At 38.3% G+C, this 21,378-nt stretch overlaps 1 protein-coding gene across 1 annotated transcript in view; it reads left to right on the forward strand.

Moving 5' to 3' along the window:
• Nucleotides 1-398: 398 nt before the first annotated feature.
• The window catches only part of TERF1 (telomeric repeat binding factor (NIMA-interacting) 1), a gene marked incomplete at its 5' end in the record, with an annotated part of 21,164 nt that continues 184 nt past the window's right edge, over nt 399-21,378 (forward strand). The window contains 7 exons of the mRNA XM_010290793.1: nt 399-494; nt 2,572-2,702; nt 3,871-3,957; nt 5,914-6,063; nt 8,767-8,873; nt 10,112-10,155; nt 11,241-11,305. Of these exons, the coding sequence (XP_010289095.1) occupies nt 399-494; nt 2,572-2,702; nt 3,871-3,957; nt 5,914-6,063; nt 8,767-8,873; nt 10,112-10,155; nt 11,241-11,305 (680 nt within the window). The remainder of the gene's footprint in view (nt 495-2,571; nt 2,703-3,870; nt 3,958-5,913; nt 6,064-8,766; nt 8,874-10,111; nt 10,156-11,240; nt 11,306-21,378) is intronic.

Consider the following 21,378-nt stretch of genomic DNA (forward strand, 5'->3'; position numbering starts at 1 on the left):
CTGTCGGTTGCTGTAGCAACCTGTTAGGAGCCTGCATGTGGCTCATGTTTTGTGGCCATTTCAGAGAAATGTTCTCTGGACAGTTGTCTTTCATAGTAAGATACTGAGCAAAACAAAACTTAATTTATGTAAGGTACTGTGGTCTACTAATTCAATGAGTATAAGCTTGTGATGTATCTTGCTGCTTCTAAGTTACTGTTGTGAACTGCAAGAGGAATAGGTTTTTCTGGTCAAATTCTAAAATATGATTTAAGTTCTTTTAACATGGAAGAATATTAACTAATAATGTACTAAATTTCTAACTCATTAAGATGATAATACAGTGTGTTTAGTACATTTCTAGCCACACTGTGGCAGTGCTGGAGCAAGACTGACTTAACCTTTCTCTTCTTTTTCAGCTCTTATTAACAGCTTCTCCAAAATACCTACACATCAGAAAAAAACAGCATATCTCTGTCAGCTTTTGATAAGAATTGAAAGAGGAAAAAACCTTGGTAAATACTTTTTTTTTTTCCTCCGCTTGTTGTTTAAGTAGATTTGCATGAACTTGCACAGAGGTTAGGTATGTTTTCACATAGCCTTTACTGTACACATACGTATGTGTCCTGTATGCAGAACCAGTACTATGCTGTCCTGACTAATTTAGCTGCTTTGAATGACTACATGCTTCTTAAATTGTAGAGTGTTCTTGTCAGAGTAGCATCAACAAAAGAAATGTGCTGGAAAATATTGACTAGCTCTTAGTGAGCATTAATTGCAAGTTTAAGGTGCAGAATGTGTGCTTCTTTCTGCACATATAACTAGAGGTTAAAGTAGGACAGACAGTAGGAATAAGAATATGGATAAAAAGGATGTCTGGCCTTCTTTCTTTCAGAAAGCTGTAAGACTTTCAGCTGGCAGCAGGTCCTTGGGACTCTTATTCATGACCGTGTCTCCCATGTGGCTGTATTCACCATTTACTGGTTTTGCCAAGCTGACTTTGCTTCCATGCTCAAGTTTCTGGAAGATTTAACTTTTCTGCTGCAAGTTTTGACTGTTTGATAAAACTCAGTGAAATTTAAGGACTTCAAAAGCAGCCTTGCCACCATGAGTGGGGAAGAAAACAGTGTCTTCTAGCTTAGCAGCGCCACAAAGGGTTGTTATTATAAAGTGAAATTTCTTATTTTGCTTTTCAGGTAGTAACACTCTTCTTGATCTAGTTCAACTTGAGAATCAAATTCTAATAGTTTATCATATACAAATTATGAAATTTCTCTGATAATGCTTTAAAACTATTATTATTGTATATAGCACTTGGGAATATTACTTCAATGTGTGTTTTTATGTATCACAGTGTGGAGAGTGACCTGTGTGGGGAGGAAGATTGCATGCACTTAGTAGGTATTACATTAAATGTAGTTGCACGATGCACATGGAAAGCTAATATGTTGTATTGTAGCTTTCCTAATTCTTCTCCAGTTATTAAATATATAATCTGTACTGAGGCTTAAAAGAGTAGGTTGTTTCAGATGCTAGCTCTTTGAGTTAAACACATTTTTTTATAATATTAAAATAAACTAAATATGATGTATCATATTACTTGATTGAATAATAATTAGAAAAACCCAGAAGTGTTTTTTTAATGTGCTACATATAATGCTATGTAAATTTTCAGTGTTTGTCTTTTACTGTAGCTGGTATCAAATATTTTTTGCTTTTTTCTTGGTATTGCTTAGATTGTTTGCCTTCTGTCTGAAAAATACTTATGGTAAGGAATAAGATGAGATTGAGAGATTCTACTATGATGTCATATAAAATGAAGGAATAAGTGAGGCTGTAGCTCAATTAACATCTTGAGCTGAGCTGGCATTACCATGGGAAAAAGTCTTGTGTACCTGCCAGCTCCTACTGCATCTGTTACATTGGCACTCTTACTGGTGCAATGACCAGACTGGGAAACTGTTCTAGAGTGTTGAGGGGATGGTTATTTGGCAGGGCTAGATCTCTGCCAGAACTGGTCACTGATCCTGCTTGTTGGGAATTTACACCAACCTTGGTGTTGGCACAGTGGTACAATGATATCAGAGGTTGCTTCTGCTTTTTCAGTGACACTCCTGTGTTAAACTGTTAATCAGTTTAACCGCTTCAAATATAACGAAATGCTAAGACATGGAAATAGAGAGAGAGACACTCAGGAAAAAAAACTTATGAGAGTGGTTATATTAAAAAATTAACAGTATTGATACTAAATGTTTTGATATCTTGTGCCAAGAGTATTATTAATGCCAGCCCAAATACATGATGCTAAACTTAATATGCCACTTGCAGTAGTGCTAAGTGAACAATAATTAGCATGTGCATAATCTCACTTAAAAAGTGACAGTAATGTCATTAGCAAGGGTAGGAAGAACCAGTCTCTGTAAGTCAGTTACTTCATGTCTTAAACACACCTGAAGAGTGGGAGACTAAAAATTATTTGAGGAAAAAGGAATTGAAAATATGTATAGTATATATTACTTTCTTGTGAATAAATAATGTAATATGTTTAAGTTTTTAAAATACCTTTTTCTTTTTTTTCTTTTTTTCCCTAAGAATGCCATTTTGAAAACGATCAAAGAATTTCACCTTTGGAATCTGCTCTGTCTTTCTGGAACTTGCTTGAAAGGGAAGACATTAAACTGGAAAAGCTTCATGAAGATATTCGTCGCCTGATTCAAATTCAGGTCTCTGTGACTTACTCAGAAAGCTTCAGGATGTTACCTATTCATTCTGCTAAAACAGGGTTCCTTTTACAAAAAGGTTGGATTATTAGCAGGCTGAACTGAATTTTCTAAGTTTGGTGTATTCTCAAGTACAGGGTAAATAGGTCTGTACAGTGGACCTTTTGCTATCTAAATTGGTTCCTGTTTGTCCTAGTTCAAAATTGTTTAAAAAGCTGCCAAGATGAAAAAAATGAAGTATCAATTGAGAGATCAATTTCAAAACAATAGTACCTTGAGCTTTAAAATGTATTATGAACAGCTTGCTCTTTTTTTTGCTTAAAAATAATTTTTTGTATTAGAAAACTTTTGATTTCAAAGAGAAACATGTAAAAATAACCTGCTGCTGGTAGAGATTTTCTGTTGTTGAGAAATGGGTTGTAAGATTAAAATATCTAAAAAAATTCTTGACATGCTCTGAACTTTTAAAATCTAAAGCTATCCCTTGATGAGACCGATAGATGTTAAAGTGTTTCTGAACAGCTCCATCTTGCTGTTCTTCCCTAACATGCAAAAAAATTGAGTCTGGACATGCTGTTGAACAGAAGTTTAAATAAGATAGGAGAGTTCATATTTAGATTTTTAAAACAAGTGTTTTATTTTGCGATGGTTACAAATTACCTGTGCTTAAATAAAGGTTGATTGCCAACTGATTTTTTTTTAACCATCATTTAAATTTTACATGCTTATCACAGATGTGCCTCAGTGCATTACTGAACTGGACATGTACTCCTTTTAACAACATTTACTGTGGTCACTAAATGTTTTTATTACTCCTGCAAAATGAGAGCATGCTATTTGGTTGCACTCAAGGGAACATTGACAGCTACTGGGACTGTGAAAGTCTTTCAGGGAAAGATGAAAGCAATACTTAGTAGCTAAGTATGGGACATTTTGCACCAGTGAGGGTCCTTTTAAATGCCTGGTGTTAGGCCTTTGTACATGAGGTTTAATATTAACTTCAGAACTAACTGTTATAACTAGATAACTGTTGGTAACCCTTATAAATATGTAATCCGCTGGGTTTTGGAAGTCTTACAAAACTGTGAAAGTGTGACTTCTCTTGTTTATTCTGAATCTTGGGTGAAATATATTTCAGCATATCTTGTAAATGTAATTGTATTTGTTGTAGATTGTAGCAGTGTTTATGGAAAAAGGATATTTCAAGGAGGCGGCTGAAGTTCTTGAAAGGCTGTTTACAGACTCGGAATCAGATAAGGTAGTAACTTGCTTAACTTGCGTTAAGCTCTCTTCAGAGAAGCGGGGAATGGGTTTCCAAAGCTAGCAGATACTGCCTGTATAGCTGTGTCCTAACTACTGCCCATGCAGTCACTTACACACCTGTGGCACTTCTAAATACAGAAGGAAATTTGTGCTAGGGAATTTATAGAAATAATGGGTGATTTAGGGGAGTAAAATGGTTCTAACAGCAGTTGTTCTTCACTGTGGGCAGCATCAGTCCAAACTTCCTCTCCTTTCCCACTTTATATGAGGAGTGAGGTGTCACCACAGATTCTGGGAATTTGATACTGCTGTTTTCTAAGAGTAAAGACAGTACGGACATGCTGGTAGAGACATAGCGACTCCCTAATAATCTCACTGCTGACTTTCTGAACCATTGCTGTGTGCTCCATTTGTTGTCTCTGTTGATTAGTGTTCTATAGACTAAAACATCACAGGGAAGGAAAGCTCATTAGCATCTGTAGTATGGATGGATATCATAATGGTGGATATCATTATGCCTCTATCTGGAAAAGATAACATGTGGGTCAGGCCATCTCCTGGTTTGATGTTGATTGCATCATTCAGAAAGATGCAAGTTTGAGTGTGTATCTCTTCAAAATCACAGCTAGTGTGCACAAACGAATTTGCTGGGGTGGAAAAAAGAGCAAAGGAACTGCAGGCAAAATGAAAAAAGGCACAAATGCTGTCCTATCATGCCAGAGGAAGATATAGGCACAGTTTCTATGCAAATAGTAGCATGTCTATAACTTATTGTTCAGATACATCTCAATCCTCTGAATGAAGAGTGTTCAGGAAGTGTAGGCTGTGGTAATAGTATTCAAATTCATAAATAAGAATGTGACCTGTACACAGTTAATTCTTGGCTATGTTGAGTCTTACGAATTGTTTAGCTTGAAAAAGACCTTTAAGAGCATCAAGTCCACCCATTAACCTAACACTGCAAAGCCCACCACTAAACCATGTCCCTAAGCACCACATCTACATGGCTTTTAAATACCTCCAGGGATGGTGACTCAACCACTTCTCTGGGCAGCCTGTACCAATGCTTGACAAACATTTTGGTGAAGAAATTTTTCATAATATCCAATCTAAATGTCCTCTGGTGCAACTTGAGGCAGTTTCCTCTTGTCCTATCACTTGCTATTTGGGAGAAGAGACCAACACCCACCTCACTACAACCTCCTTTCAGGTCATTGTGGAGAGCGATAAGGTGTCCCCTCAGCCTCCTCTTCTCCAGACTCAACAACCCCAGTTCCCTCAGCTGCTCCTCATAAGACTTGTGCTCCAGACCCCTCACCAGCTTCATTGCCCTTCTCTGGACACGCTCCAACATCTCAGTGTCCTTCTTGTAGTGAGGGGCCCAAAACTGAACACACGATTCGAAGTGCGGCCTCACCAGGGCCGAGTACAGGGGCACAATCACTTCCCTACTCCTGCTGGCCACACTGTTTCTGATTCAAGCCAGGTCTGTAAGATTGAGTGGTGCGTAGACAAAACATGTAGTTGTGATTATTGGTATCGATGCGTCCTTAATGCTAGTGTACCAAGTAGTCCTTTTCCCAAACAGTAAACCCCTTTCAATGGCAATCTTTTTGAGGCAGTAAGTGAGAAAAGAGAACCTAGTAGTGAGTGGCCTTTTCTGAGTATTTTTGCTCCATTGACCACATTGCTTTCAGTGTTACTCATAAAGGGAATGAAAATGGGGATCTCTGGCAAGTTACACTTACCGATTACTGAGCACATAAAGTACACTCCTGGTGTTATTCCTGGTTAGCTTCAGAGCCTTTTCATACTGTAGCGTGAAGTTGGATAGGCATATTCAGAAAACTATTTAATTGTCTTATTTAGATTTGTGTATGTCCTTTTTAGTGTGTCAAGTCTACTGCAAGATGTATCTTTATGTTGTATAAAGCTGTGCTTTTTTTTTTAGCCTTTAAGGGTGAAGCTGGCAACCGTAATTAAAAGCAAGGATCCATATGTTCCCCTTCTCCAAAGCTTCAGTTACAGTCTTTTGATAAGTAAAATCAAGTCTTACGTTGAACTTTTCATGAAAGAAAATGAAACTAACTTCTTAATACAGGTATGTCAAAATCATTTTCAAAAGTTATTTCAAAAGAGGTACCTGTTAAGATTAAGTAGATTTATATTTTTAAGGGAGTTGTTTAGACAATATTCAGTTATTGTATTAGATGAAGAGGAAGGTTTACCTTCTTCTGGATTGTCTTATATTCAACCTTTTTTAATTAATATGTTTAGGAGAAAGTAGGAGTAAGACTCCTCTATAATATCTTTTGTGAACTTTTTTACACAACTGTTTTGATTAGAAAAATAGTTAAGGAAAAAAGCATAATTAAAACAAGGTCTGTCATTAGTGTATATTTAAGAAAAGCAGTTCTGATCTGAGACTCCTTAAAAGATAATGTAACTATATACTTAATGTTTACTTTGTTTAAGTCTATATGACTCCTTACACTAAAACTAAAAGATCAAGACCTGTTAATTTGGCTAAAAGCTTTAGGAATGTCAGAGGAGTTAAGAGATGGAAAACTGTTATTGCTTTTTTCCTGTAAATAAAAAAACTTCTTACAAACCATCTTACTCAAAAGTGATTTAAAATTGTAGAGAGCAACATTCCTCCTGCAGTTCATCTTCAGGAGGATTGTAAAGAATTTCTTTTATGTTTACTTCCTATAAAAGAATATTGAATTACTCAATTACAAAAGCACAAACATCTAAAGGTAATAAGAAGCAAAATTTAAATAAACAAACCTGAAGTTCCTCTGGGGTTTTCATTTCTTAGCAGAAGGAGAACTTACTAAATGTATTCAAAGTATAATACAAGGAATACCTTTTAACGGTCTCACTCAGCTGTCAGTTTTCAAGTTTATTTTTCAAGGCTGTTTCTTTGAGTCTAAGAGACAGAGGTTTGGAGATGGCAGAGAAGGCCTGGAACTCCATACTAGCACACCTAGGCCCTCTGTGTTGCACCCCCACTGCCTGGACATCCTTCCTACTGTCTGCACCAATGTTGCAAATCTTACTTCTGAAATCTTTTTACTTTGGACTGAATTAGTCAGTGACATGGAGGAGACCACTTTGTGAAAAGTTTCCACTTCTGCTGTGCAATACCCATAACTGTTTCCCAGCAGCATAGCCTGTGTTCTTTACAGAAACACACCCTCGCTTTAACTGTTAATCTCTCTCCTCTTTCTTCTGGTGCCGTATGTTGTATAAGGTGGTCTAGACTGTTTTGTAGGCTGCTTTTTCTAGGTTATTGTCAAATTTGGAATCTACAAGATTGCAGCTCCTACTGTTGATGAAGTTCTTGTGCTTCAAGAAACTCTTATAGGTTAGCTGCCCTAAGAACAGTCTGCAGATAATGCAATGCAAAGAAAAAGGACCTATACCAAGAAAGCATTGATCTGAATTCTCAGGGAATCTTCTTAATTTTCCCTTAGCTTTCATTTCTCTTTCAAAAGAATTATTTTTAGGGACAAGTGCAGTTTTAACAGTAGCATTACAAATGCAATATAATGGATTTAATTTTTTTAACTAAATCCTTTCTACCCATTTGTCTGTACGGAAACACATCCTCACTTTCACCCATGTTTTGCTACGATCAACCACTGTAAGAAAGTCACTATTTTGAAAACTTAGAGCTGAAAGATGTGGTAGGTTGGATAGTTATGAAATTTCTGACAGTGAAACTCTTCTGTGATTGAAGTATTCTGTGACGAGAATTTCATGGATGAATGAGTGAAATAGAGAATGTTTTATATTATCTCTCTCTTAAATGCTGAGAGATTCTGCAAGCTACTGCAAAGGACAACTTAAGATTTCAGGAAGACTGGAAATTGGATGGATGACAGAAAATTAGGAGGAGGCAAAAACAAGCCCTGGAAGAAGAAATAGATGAAAAGTGGAAGCAACTGGCTAAGCAGAAAAATAATTAATATTGGGCCCAGAGTGAATTTGTCAACTGAATAATTTTGATATTTGAGTCTTGCAAAACAGATCACCTTTTGGGATGTATAGACAGTGTTGGATGGAAGACAGTTGGCTCTACTTAGTAATTACGGTGCACAACTGGAATTTTTTTATGGTTTGGGCAGTAAGTATAGCTTAAGATGCAAGGAGGTTGATAACAAATTGGCAAGGATGACCTCATGTGGACTAAGTGTGGGTTTTTTTGGTTGGTTTGTTTGAAGGTGTCATTTATTATAGCAAGTAGGTGGGAGGAATCTGGGGAAAAGTACAGATCTTACAATCCTCTAGACATTCTATAAAGAGTAATGAACTATTCTTTGCTCCTCTTGGGGATGAAGGAGAAATAATATTTGTGGCTAAAAGTTTAGGTAGGATGTTACAAAATTCTTTTGCTAATACAGCAAAGGTTACATCACAGGCCTGAAGTCTGATTAGACATGTGGCTTTTGAAAGTGTTATGGGTATGCTTGATCCTGGCATGTGTTACAGAACTAGATGAACTTCTGAGGCCTGTCAGTTTTCAGTTTCTAATCTAGTTATTAAAAACAGACTTTGGAGTACTTTGATAGTATTTGCAGTCTTAGTTAATCTCTGCAATATATTTCACACATCTGTATGTTCACTTATTTTGCAAGTATTCATTGTATTTCTGTGTGTCCATATAAATATCACTTTCAGCTGTGACTAAAATTTCTTTGTGTTATTAGCTGATGAAGATCTTGATGGATCTTTGTGTAAACTACTATCTAGGTACTGGCTGGCTTTTGTTTTAAAGTATCAATTCCATTTCTCACAGGCAGCTACAAAACAGGTGGAGTCTAAAGGATTGGGAGCAGTGGCATCGCAAAACAAAACTGTGAATGTCAATGAAAATGACAAAAGGAATTTGGAAACAAAACAAAGGTTTGTATTAAGCATTATACCTGCTTAGACAGTAGCTTGAAACCTGTAGAACTAACAGTAGGTAGAAGGAAGGATGTTAAATTCTGAACTGCTGTCCGATAGAAAATTAACTAGAAGCACATTCTCTATTTTTAAGTTTTGGCTTTTCTATGGTTGTTACTTCTGGCATTTACATCAAATAGCTTGGCTTTAAGTTTAAGTACTTGCTGAAGATGCATGTTTTTCAGTTTAAACAGCTGTTAGTCTTGTATAACAATAAAAATCTAGAAATACTTCACACTTTTTTTCTTTATGCTTGATAGAGTACCTTTTAGTCTTGGCCTCCTAGTTTCAGGCTATAGGTTGTCTCGAAAAGAAAGAGGATAAGTAAAGGGAATTAGCCTATTACTTTTTCCTTACAGCTAAACACAAGATTCTCCTACTTACTGATACTAGTGTGATGGGAAATAGTTATGTTTCTTCATGATTGTGGTAATGTGAACCCTCAAAACAATTACTAGCTTCTCTAAAAAACGCTGGGGGAACTTGAAGCAAATTCCTTCCTCCCTCCTTTGACATTATTTTGAAAAATACTAATATTCTAGGTTTATCACAACTTGTTTTTCATGGAGAGTAAATTCTAGTCTTTAATTGGGATAGAGCTTGTGTTTCTGCAGTTTTATACTTGGAATACTTGTCATTGTTTAGTTAAGGAAACTAACTCATGCAGATAGAGTATACAGGAAGACAAGTCATAAGATTTTTTTTTTTAGGACAGCTCCTGACATAATTACATCTGAGAGGTGTGATGAAAGATTTGATCAAAAAACCCCCTATGGAAACCATTACTAGGTTGTGAAGGAGGTATGAAAAAATAGGTGTGCGAAATGCATCACATCCTCAACTTAAATGAGTAATGTCTTGTGTATTTGTCCTCCAGGTATAGGGAGGCAAGGTTAAAAGGGTTAATGGATTGAAGCAGTTAGTGTCTGTATGCCACTGTTTCTGTAGAGAAATCTTAGAATTTTCTTTCATTCAAATATTGTTGAATCGCATAAATGGTAAGCTGCTGCCTAGGAAATTATTTTTTTTTCTTTTTAGAAGATCAATGAAAGGGCAACAGAGTATTACAAATCAGTCACCTGGAGACATAAACCCCACAGTAAGGTAAAAATTATTTTTTTTACTATTGTTGCTCTTGGTTGTAGACATTTCATGAAGTTCTGTGTATTTTTACTTCAGTTCTGTGTTCCTCACAGGCCTCATTCAGGACGGAAACACAGAGTGAGCAGCGCTCTTCAGAGTACGTATTAAGCTTATTTTTACACTTTCAAAACAAAGTCATGTCAAACACTTTCTACAGCAACCCACCCCAACCTCCCCTGCAATAAATGGGTTGGTAGTTTGATAACTTCTATCCAATGTGATAGGATTAATATAAAAATTATTATGGTGGAAAAAAAAAACATCCCAGTTGTGTGAGGTTTCTGCCCAAATGCAGATGTGGTGCTTGCCACATTTAGGAAACTATGAAGTGGCTTAAGGTTCTCTGGCAACTCATTTTGCAAAATTATTCACTTTTTCTTTTGCTTGTTTGCTTTACTTGGATTTATGGTATTCTGTGTGAAAGAAAGCTGCCAGAAGAGTAGTGACACTTGTCTCTTTCTGACTTCTGACCTAGATAACTTTGGGGGGAAGGAACTAAAGAGGTTGGCTGATTGGAAAAACAAATTGCCATGTAAAATGCACAAAGTTAGGATGTTCCCTGCATCTTCCTGGTATTACTTTTTTAAAACTTACAACATGGCTTGTATAATATTTATAAGTAAGTTCTGAAAACCATTAGCACCCCCTTACCACAAAGGGATGACATAACAGCCTCTGCATGTGGCCATGTTGTACTTGGAAGGACAAACAAGATGTCTTGGATGCTTCCCACAGTTACAGCCTGACAGGTTTTCTGTGGAAATGGTGGAACCTGTATACCAGGTATCATAGCTCTGATTGCTGGTTAGTTTCCATTCTCTCGATGTAAAATGAGAGCAGTATCTATAGTAAAAATGTTTTTACCAAAATTCAATAACAATGTTTCATTACTATGTACCAATTTTTACCTAACTGTTTAAAATGGAAACCTTCTGTGAGCTCTATTGCATAGAAAATATAATGAATTTTTTTAACAGACTATTTTTTGAGTCCTTGGACTAAGGTGAGATTCATGTGTATACATATATAAAAGTTTAGTCATATATAAAGATATTGACATTTGACTGTCAAAGCATATCAAAATAGTGTACATCCTTGTCTCATGTAAATGTTGTAAAATGCAAAACCACTACCATAATGTTGACTTGTCATTGGTCTGGTTGTATGTTAACTTTTTTCTAGGTCTGAACAGCTTGCAAAATGTGGAAAAACATGGAGATGCTTTGGCTTGTGGCCGACGAAGACAGGTTTGTACCTATTCTCTATTCTAAATGGAGGTAAAAATTACTCTGTGCCACACAGAACTTTTTCCCGTCTTCATGTGACTCTGACTCCAAACTGCCTGGGTTTAAGATTCTCCACATTACTGAAGCTGTGGTACAGCTCCTCAAAGTGTTTTTTAAGTTCTAATTCCTGTTTTAAGAAGGATTTTTTTTTTTGGTGCAGTCTCAAATACTGTTGCTAATGCTTATGAGCCTTTAATTTGTTGAAATACATTGTTACTAAGACTTAGTTTGAGTCTTTTTAAAATGTGAAAAAATAAAAAATACTTTCCCCTCTTTGGATTAAAGAATTCAGGATGTCATTTGCCCGTGAGAGTTTTGGGCAAACATCAAATACTTATTGTTTTCCCACTTAGAAGGTCGAAGACTTAGCAATTTTATAATTCAGTACTTTGTTCATATGAGGTGAAAACATATATTTACTTTGGAAACTATTGTAGTTTTTATAAATGAAATAATAAGGTCTGTTTATAATGCTATAATTCAAATGCAAGTCCTTTGCATTCGCTTCATGGGTAAGCCTACTTCATTGAATTACTTTAAAATAATTCTACTATGTTCACTAATGCTAGAATTCCCTATTGCTAGGAAGTACAGAAGTGTATGCTTTAATAGAAGGGAATCTGAAGTTGATTTAATGTTGGGTTGAACTGTTACAAACTGATTTTTGCACATATCATAATAACTGAAGAAAATTGGCTAAAATTATAAACACTTCTGAATGAAATTAATATTAAATAAGTGTATTTCCACTGTTGAATTCCTCTTGAGAATATTTCTTAGGAAGCGATATGGAATCTTTCTGTTTAGATAACAGTGCAAGTTATCAACATACATCCATTTTGGTATGAGCCGTTTCATCTTCCTGATGTTCATTTTGACATTTTGTTTTTCATATGACAGGGAAGGACAAACCTGCTTATGTTTTTTTCAGCTTGTCCTTGAGGAGAGTTGTCCTTATTCCTGTTTCTTTAAGCATCTCTACTGAAGTTGAAGTACTGGTTAAATCTTCAGTTACATGCTGTCCTCAGATTGGTTGAGGTCCTCCTGAGACCTTATCTGTCCTTGAAGGTTAAGCCCCTGCTACTTATAAACAGTTTTTCCTGAGATTTGTGAGAAAGTGAATAGTTAAATCGCTGAGAGGCTCCTTAAAAGCTACAGATCAGCCAGTGCCCTAAAAAAACCCAAAATACCAGTGCTTACTTGATTTGTTTGTTACTTTTATTCGAGTTTATACTTGGATAGGAACCTTGTCAGCCAGTTGCTGGTAAGGATGCACACTTCAATCAGTCTTGTTTTGTACCTGTTGTTTTCAACATCAAGATTTAAACTATTTGGACAACAACTGACACAGAGTTAATGACAACTTTATATTCACCTATTTTTATGTTGAGGTAGTCCATTATGGGGTCAGCTACAAGCACTGTATCCTGGTATAGGTCTTATGCACAGATCTCACTAGAAAAAAATAGATGTCGTGCTTAATTCCATTAGTATAGTTGAACCTAAATTGAAATGTAAAGACTAAGTTTATAGAAAAAACTGCGTCTGATAGTAGCAAAGAACTCATTTGAAAAATTTATAAAAACTTGAAAGACGTTAAAATTCAGAATTATGTTTCTTTAAACACTTAGAAAAGTAGGCATTTGCTGTCTTGTCTGAAATTTATGCCATACTCCCTGCCATAAATATTGTATAGAAAGCAATGATATTGGCCTTTTAAACAATAAAAATTGCTCCTCTGCTTAATTATCTGGGTTTTTAAATTGTCTGCATGCATGAAAGAATGCAGTGAATGTCAGAGCTGTTGACTTCTAGAACTTCCTTTTCCATGTAGTCCCTCTTTCAATGTTGGCATTGTTTGCTCTTGTTTTGTAAATGGCATTTCATTGCAATGGTTCAGTGCCCGTTTTTGGCCTTTCATTGCTGTGTTTTCAGTTAGCTGCATACAAGTCTGCAGTGCTATTGAAAGAAAGTGTGCTTTATTTTCTCATCCTAAATTAGGGGATGCAAGTGTCACAGATTTTAGGGAACTGTTTGTAGTCAACTTTATATCCTGCACGTGTCTGGCAAGTCCTGTGAGTTGTCTAAAATCTGATTGACAATTTGCTTAAATTAAAGAATGTGTCAGAAAAGCTTGGTTTTCAGAACTTAGACCTGTATGGGGAAAAAAAGATTGCATGTATTTTAAACACTGAGGAGACAAAAAAAAAAAAATCGTAGAAGAGTCGCAGAATGCATAATCAAAGGAAGGCAGGTTACTAGACCAGAACTGACTAAGGAATAACAAGACCTTCAGATGTGCTAGGATATGTCTACGCAGCCTGTCTGGCAAACTCAGGCTTGCTCTGCCAGTGTTCTGAGCTAGCCAAATGTCACATTGCTCTGGAGTAGGCGCTGAGATTATGTTCGCTCAAGCATAGCGCTTCATTATGCCCAGTCTCTCAACCAGTCTTGCCAGCCTGTAACAGTGCAATGCAAGAATCTACCTAACTGCCATGGCAGAGTGCACGGGCAGTTTGGGGCGGGGAGAGGCAAGTTACTGCTTTCTTTAGTTCCTCAGTAAAAAGAAAAAATGAATCAGTCTCTGGTTTACCTGTAAAGCAGGCTCCTTGTTTATATGTTAAACCAAAGAAATTTATTTTTAAAAAATCTCAATGTAAGCAATTTAAAGGCAAAACAAGCGAAAAACCAACCCTTGTAACAGCAAATGTAACTAAGCATTACAACCAGTAACAAGGATTGTGATTGAGTCTGGAAGTATTTGAATTATCTGGTGCTGTAGGTCAAGCATAACTTTGTTACTTAAAGATTTTATTTCGGAAATTTTTCTGGCTTGCTTGGAAATTAGATGAAGTAGATGGTTCCAGTGGAATCGCTGGCCTTTTACTATTATTAAAAAACCCCCACCATTCACTGCTACTGTTGCAAAAGATCTATGGAACAGGAAGTATTGGAAAAAAGAAGTATTTCTGATAAAGGGTAGACTTCTTTAGAAAAGTTTTATGTTTCTGTTTAGAAACACAAATTAACTACTACCACTCTTAATTCTTTCATTGTTTAGTGAGCTTTATCAGTGATTGTAGTTTCTTGAAGAGGCAGTGATAGTTGCATGAAGCCTGAATAAGTTAAATTTTCAGATGTGAAGTTTGATCTTCACATACCTCAGCTTACACTTTGTATTGATGCCAAATTTGTGCTTCTTACAGAATAATCAGAATAAAATTTTGATCAGGCTGGATGTTATCTAAGCTCCTATCCCCTCAGAGGCACCCCCCACCTTTCACCTCTGAGTGCTGCTGCCACTTTTAGCAGCTTAAAATGAAGAGAAGGGGGCAATCATGCAGAATGGCACTCAAAATTGTCACCTGGCCCATCCCCAGTGCCTGAATTGTTCTTGCTCTTAAGGGCAGAATCTTCAGAATGGTTCCAGCTCATTAGGAGAGGAGAAAGTTAAATTAAATTTTATCTCCATGGGTGAGGGATGTATCTGAGCATCCTTGGACACATGGACCTCTTGTCACTGACAGTTATATGGGTTGGCCCTGGGTTGTCCTGCCCAGACACCTGTTGTGCACAAGCAGGATGGTATGTATTTGCCTAATGACAGCAGCCACAAGATTTACATTTCCACTGGGTACATTATTTGCAGAGTTGAGTGATGTTTGTTCCCCTGTAATCCACAGACTTCCTCTATACTACTCAGTTCTACTAGTTGGCTTTGTCAACTTTAAAATTCTGTAAGCTGAGGCTGTTCCTTTGCAATTGCACTTCCCTTTCTACTGAATTCTTCACGATTTTGAAAGTTCCAATTGTAAAGGTCAGCCATAGCCTGATTTTTTTTTTTTTCAAGTTCCCTCCTGCTTTATAACCAACACCGTTTATCCATTTGATAGTTGGAAGTGATCTGTTACTTACAGGAGGAGGTCTTGTATATATTCTAGTAAACCTCTCTTTTTCATGCCCCAAACTACACATTCTAGGCCTTCAGCTTCAACTGTTTACCCTTCCCAGTGCTCTTCTAATGTTCTATAAACCTTTTTCCTCCAATCTAATTGTTCCAATTAACCTGAGGATTTATTAGCACAGATCCCCTTTTGGGAACCCCCCTAAGGTTCTACAGATTTGGTTACAAATTTATCATTGTAGGTGCATTAGCAAAGGATTGGTCCCCTATCATGTAAGGATTATATATTTAATCTCAGGGTTACTCATGACTCTCTTTACTCTCCTTACTCACTTTACTCTCCTGCTGGCTACAAAACTGTTAAGGGATGTTAGAAATGGCCTTCTCTTCCAGCAGCCCCAGCCCAGGACCTTCCTCCCCTGCTGCTGGAGCCCAGCCCGGCACCTGGGGATGCAGGGTCCCTGCCCAGGCTGGGGGATGTGGCTGCTGCTTTCCCCTTTGCAGGTTTGCCTAGTATCAAAGCTGAGCACAAATCCCAGAAACACACAGATGCAGGAGACACACAGAGGACACTGACACAGCTGGTCACACAGACACTGTAGACAAAGTGCTGCCCTCAACAGCACCCACACACAGTACCCAAATAAGATGAGCAGCGGCTGCCAAGCCCTCTTCTCTTCTCTGTCTGGCAGAGGTGTAAGTTTGCTGGTGGAAGCACGTACATCCCTCTCTAGGTTCACAGGCACACAAATGTTTGCAGATGCCCAAGTGTGGGCACAGCCCCCCTGCCTGCCTGATACCCCTGTCCACACCCCAGCCCTTGCACCTGCTTCATGGGTCCTTGATGTGCCATCCGGCTGGATGCATCAAGCACAAGCACTCACATACTCATCCCATGGGCACTCTGTATTCTGCTTGTACTCCAGTGTACACTTGCAAGATGTCTCCTTTTCAGGCAAAAGGTGATATTTTCACTCCTTCAAGGAGACGAAGGAAAGGGTGAGGGTGCCTGTGCCACCTGGGTGTCAGCTCAAAGTCTCTGCTGCTGGGCTGACCCTCCAGCCTGACAATAACGAGAGACTCAAAGAAAAAGTGACAAGACACACAAGGGGTCCTCTTGGTCACAGCCTCTATCCTGAGCCCAGTGCCTGTTGGGGCTGTTAATATCAGGTCCTAAGAAATCTTGCTCTGGAACTAGAGACAGGGAAGGGGATAACTGGCAATCCTGGATCAAACCTCCACCCCTTACCCTTGCAGCCAAGTTAATGCCGATCTGTGCTGGGGTGGCTACATACGGCTTCAGCCCTGTCCTGAACCCAGCTTGTTCCTTCCATGTTCATACCATGTTAATATCTGAAACCAACCCAGACTTTCCTGACCAACTTCTAAATTTTACCAGATACTAGAAATAAAATTACTTTTACTAGACCAGAATTACCTTTACCAGACTTAACCTTGACCAGACCAGAATTGCAATTACCTTTCCCTCTTTTTGCTATCAGTGGGGCTTTGGACTGACCTGTATGGGATTCAGCAGCCCCTGTGTGTTGCAGGAGCCTAGGGAGAACCCTTGGCTGAAGGCCCAGTAGGGATTTCAAAAGATCCTGTAACTTTCCAAACAGTGGCAGGGAGCAGCCCATGGTCCTCACAAATCCCAGATGCTGTTGTGGAAATAACCTGAATTGCAATTTAGATCAGGTCAGCAGAAGTGTTTTTTTGTTATGCCTATAGGAGAGGACAGGGAGCAGCAGAGTGACAGCCTCTGCCAAAATGAGTTCTGCCCAGCTGGGGCAGCTACAGAGTTCCTATAACTTTCACAACTTGTTCTTCACCAAAACTGTCAGACAAGCAGCATATGGTACATAACAGCAAATGAAATTCATCAGGCAGTGAGGCTCTAGAAGTTAAAGATCCTTTAAGTAATAGTTCACTCCTTTGTCAATTAAACTGTTCTGACTAGCAAGACCATTAGAATCATAGAGTGGTTTGAATTGGAAGGGACCTTAAAGATCATCTAGTCCAACCCCCCTGCCATGGGCAGGGACACCTTCCACTAGACCAGGTGGCTCAAAGGACCATCCAACATGGCCTTGAACACTTCCAGGGATGGGCCATCCAAAACTTTTCTAGGTAACCTATTCCAGTGCCTCACCACCCTTGTAGTGCAGAATTTCTTCCTTATATCTAATCTAAATCTACCTTCTTTCAGTTTTAAAACCATTATGCCTTGTCCTCTTGCAACAGGACCTGCTAAAAAGTCTGTCCCCATCTTTGTTATAGGTCCCCGTTAAGTACTGGAAGGCTGCAATAAGGTGTCCCTGGAGCCTTGTCTTCTCCAGGCTGAACAACCCCAAGTCTCTCAGCCTGTCCTCATAGGAGAGGTGCTCCATCCCTCTGATCTTCTTTGTGGCCCTCCTCTGGACCCGCTACAACAGATCCATGTTCTTCTTATGTTGGAGGCCCCAGAGCTGAATGCAGTACTCCAGGTGGGGTCTCATGAGAAGAGAAAACCACCTCCATCAACTTGATGGCCATGCTTCTTTTGATGCAGCCCAGAATACGGTTGGCCTTCTGGGTTGCAAGCACACATTGCTGGGTGATGTTGAGCTTCTCATTAACCAACACCCCCAAGTCCTCCTTGGCAGTGCTCCCAATCCGTTCTCCACCCAGCCTGTATTTGTGCTTGGGGTTGCCCCAACAGATGTGTAGGACCTTGCACTTGACCTTGTTGACCTTCATGAGGTTTGTATGGGCCCACCTCTAAGGCTGTGCAAGTGCCTCTGGATGGCATCCCTTCCCTCCAGCTTGTCGACTGCACCACTCAGCTTGGTGTTGTCAGCAAACTTGCCGAGGGTGCACTCGATCCCACTATGTCATCGATGAAGATACTGAAGAGTACTGGTCCCAATACAGACCCCTGAGGGACACCTGTCGTCACCGATCTCCATCTGGACATTGAGACGTTGACTACCCTCTGGATGCGACCATCCAAACAGTTCTTCATCCACCCATCAAATCCATATCTCTCCAATTTAGAGAGAAGGATGTTGTGGAGGACCGTGTCAAAGGTCTTACAAAAGATAGATGACAACAGTAGCTCTTCCCTTGTCCACTGATGTGGTCACTCCATCATAGAAGGACACCAAATTTGTCAGGCACAGTTTGCCCTTAGTGAAGCCACGTTGTCTGTCACCAATCACCTCCTTATTTTCCATGTGTCTATATCATAGTTTCCAGGAGGATCTGCTCCATGATCTTGCCAGGCACAGAGGTGAGACTGACTGGCCTGTAGTTCCCCGGGGCTTCCTTTTTTCCCTTTTTAAAAATGGGGGTTATGTTTCCCCTTTTCCACTCAGTGGGAACTTCACTGGACTGCCACAACTTCTCAGATATGATGGACAGTGGCTTAGGAGCTTCACCTGCCAGTTCCCTCAGGACCCACAGTTGCATCTCATCAGGTCCCATGGACTTGTGCACCTTCAGGTTCTTTAGATGGTCCTCACACCCAATCTTCTCCTACAGTGGGTGGTTCTTCATTCTCCCAGTCCCTGCCTTTGCCTTCTGTGACTCGCGTGGTGTGGTTTGAGCACTGCAAATGGCCTCCAAATGCTTAACTACTGAGGCCTGCTAAGGCGTATGAGACATTAACTATTTTGCTTTCACACACCAAACATAAGTAATTGCAGTGCTTTTGATCACTTGCCTATGTACATTTTATAGTGCTCTTATGAACAAAAACACTGACTTTTTTGCTATTTCAGAGCAACTCCAAAACAAGTAAAGCACAGGCAATGGTTAAATGCAGAAATAAGAGAGCTGCTTGGTTGGATTTTCAGCAGTCATTCACTCATGATATGCACGTGAACACATGCAGATTTTGTAGAATTCTGGTATCTAATGATTTTTACTGCTGGTGCTCACAGAAATGCCAGCATGAGATCAGTGAAAACTGGCCATTTGTGTCCTTTTGTAACTTACTATGATCCATGAGACCATCAGCAGCAACAGAACATCTCCAGTGCAAGATACAGAAGTGAACACAGGTAAATTAAATGGAACGGCTACACAATACACCTCTTTGTGCATCTCAATCTCAATAACATTTTTAAGTTTACATTTTTTCTGTAAGTTAAGTCTTTACATTTGAGATTTTGGGGAATAGATTTAGAAAGAACATGTTATCAAACTGCAGTTTGGAATAGAAATTGATACTTACTTTTTAGAAACAGTTTTCCTACACATTTGTTTCAACTGGGGATCCTGTCCTGTATTTGCATAGGTGATATGCAATTCAGTTTGCCTAAGGAGTTGTACCCATTGTATTAAGCAAGCAAGGATTTGAAGAAATCTGCAGAGGATCAGATTCTAACAGAATTAAGTTGATTAAAATAATTTCATATTAAAGAGTAATTGCTATTCCAGAGTGAAAAAATGACCGTATGTAATACATCTATATTAAAAATGCAGTGGTAAAAAATAGGCATGATAGGATATATAGGATCTGTAAACCTTTGTGTTATATATATGCATATTTCTATAAAGCTACAATAAAGAAAGTTGGTAATCAGTTCTCCCTCACACTTTACTGTAAAGGCAGGGTTTTAAAAATCAAGTATTTGATTTTTTAAAACATTGAGTTTTCTTTAACTCTGTGCAATCTTAAAATTGTTTGTCTTGAGGAGCAACTAAGGAAGGACTGGTACACTGGAGAGCCTCATTGGAAGGGGTTGCTTACAGATGTGTAACTGCAAGTAATTTTCTCCCCTTTTGTTGTCCTGAAAAGTGAGATCTTTACCCAGGATGTAAGGCAAATATTCATACAAGTCAAGATATCCCTTTTATTGCAGATTTGTGCAAACCTGGAAGCTAGGTGGTATCCCAGAAAGCTAGCTTAGCTCGGTACAAAAGCTACAGAATATTTATATTGTTACAATTTAACAATAAAACAATAAACAACCCACCCAAGTTCACATTCATTGATCAGTGATTACTATATCACTTGCTATTAGTTACAGGTATTAAAATTAGCACGCATGCTCCTAGAAAGTGGGGTGAGGGGAGTGTAATTTGCGTAGCTCCTCAATTGAGTTGGTGGTCCTGATCTCCCCCTGCTGTCTTTGCCTTTACCCTAGTTATTGCAAAATGTTATTCACTGACTTCATGCTGGTAGCATTCTCCTATTCTTGTTATCTTCCTTGTGGCAAAACATTTATCAGTCCCTGAAGTCCCCTTTTTGGTTCCTCCTCCGGAGATTGATGATTAGTAATGCAAGTTTACACAATCTTGCTAAATTCACACAATACAGCTAAATCCACTTAATGGTTAACATTTATCTTTGGCTTATCACTTTTAAGAGAGAAATGTTATCCCCTAAAGATTAAAAAGCTTGTAGGTCATGACAGTGAGACTTAAGTAGTGGACTCAACAAATAGCCAAAAACAAATGCATGTCTGTTATCTGAGCATATGGCTGATCTCAGTTTTAAATACAATATGTATCATTTGCTTCTACCAGCATTTTAAATATTGGGATTTGTTTTTTCTAAGCACACTGAACTTGCTTTGTTTTTGGTAAATGGCATCTTGAGTCTCAGTCCCTAGATTAATGTGTCACAAATGCTTTCTCTTTTGTGATGCATACTAGGAATCACTAGGATCAATCAAGGTTTGTCTTGGCTCGATTGTCTAAGAAAGTACAATTTTGTAAAGCATGTATTGAATGAAGCCAAACCTTGCCCAGTGTCTTTTTTTTTCTTTTTTTTTTTTTTTTTTCCTCCTGTAACTTGTGAAATTTGAAGCATGTGCTTTTTGTTCCTGGTGATGTCTGCCACTGTTTTGTAACACTTGACATGGTAACCTTTGTTGTTGTATTTAGTGTCAAGTTATGGTGCTCAAAAGAAATCAAAATGACCCTACTGACCCTCAGACATCTGTAGTCTGTACAGATCTATAGATTAATAGTTTTATTAATTATTTAATTAATTTTAATTAATTTAATTATTAATTAATATTTATACAGCTTTATACTGGAGAGCTGTATAAAAATGTGCTTTTATATTTGCTATAAGCTTAGCTCTTACATGAATACATTTCTCTGTTCATATATCTGGTATTTTTCTCTGTTCTTTCCC

This window comes from Phaethon lepturus, unplaced genomic scaffold (genome assembly GCF_000687285.1).
Source record: "Phaethon lepturus isolate BGI_N335 unplaced genomic scaffold, ASM68728v1 scaffold9867, whole genome shotgun sequence".
Lineage (NCBI taxonomy): Eukaryota > Metazoa > Chordata > Aves > Phaethontiformes > Phaethontidae > Phaethon > Phaethon lepturus.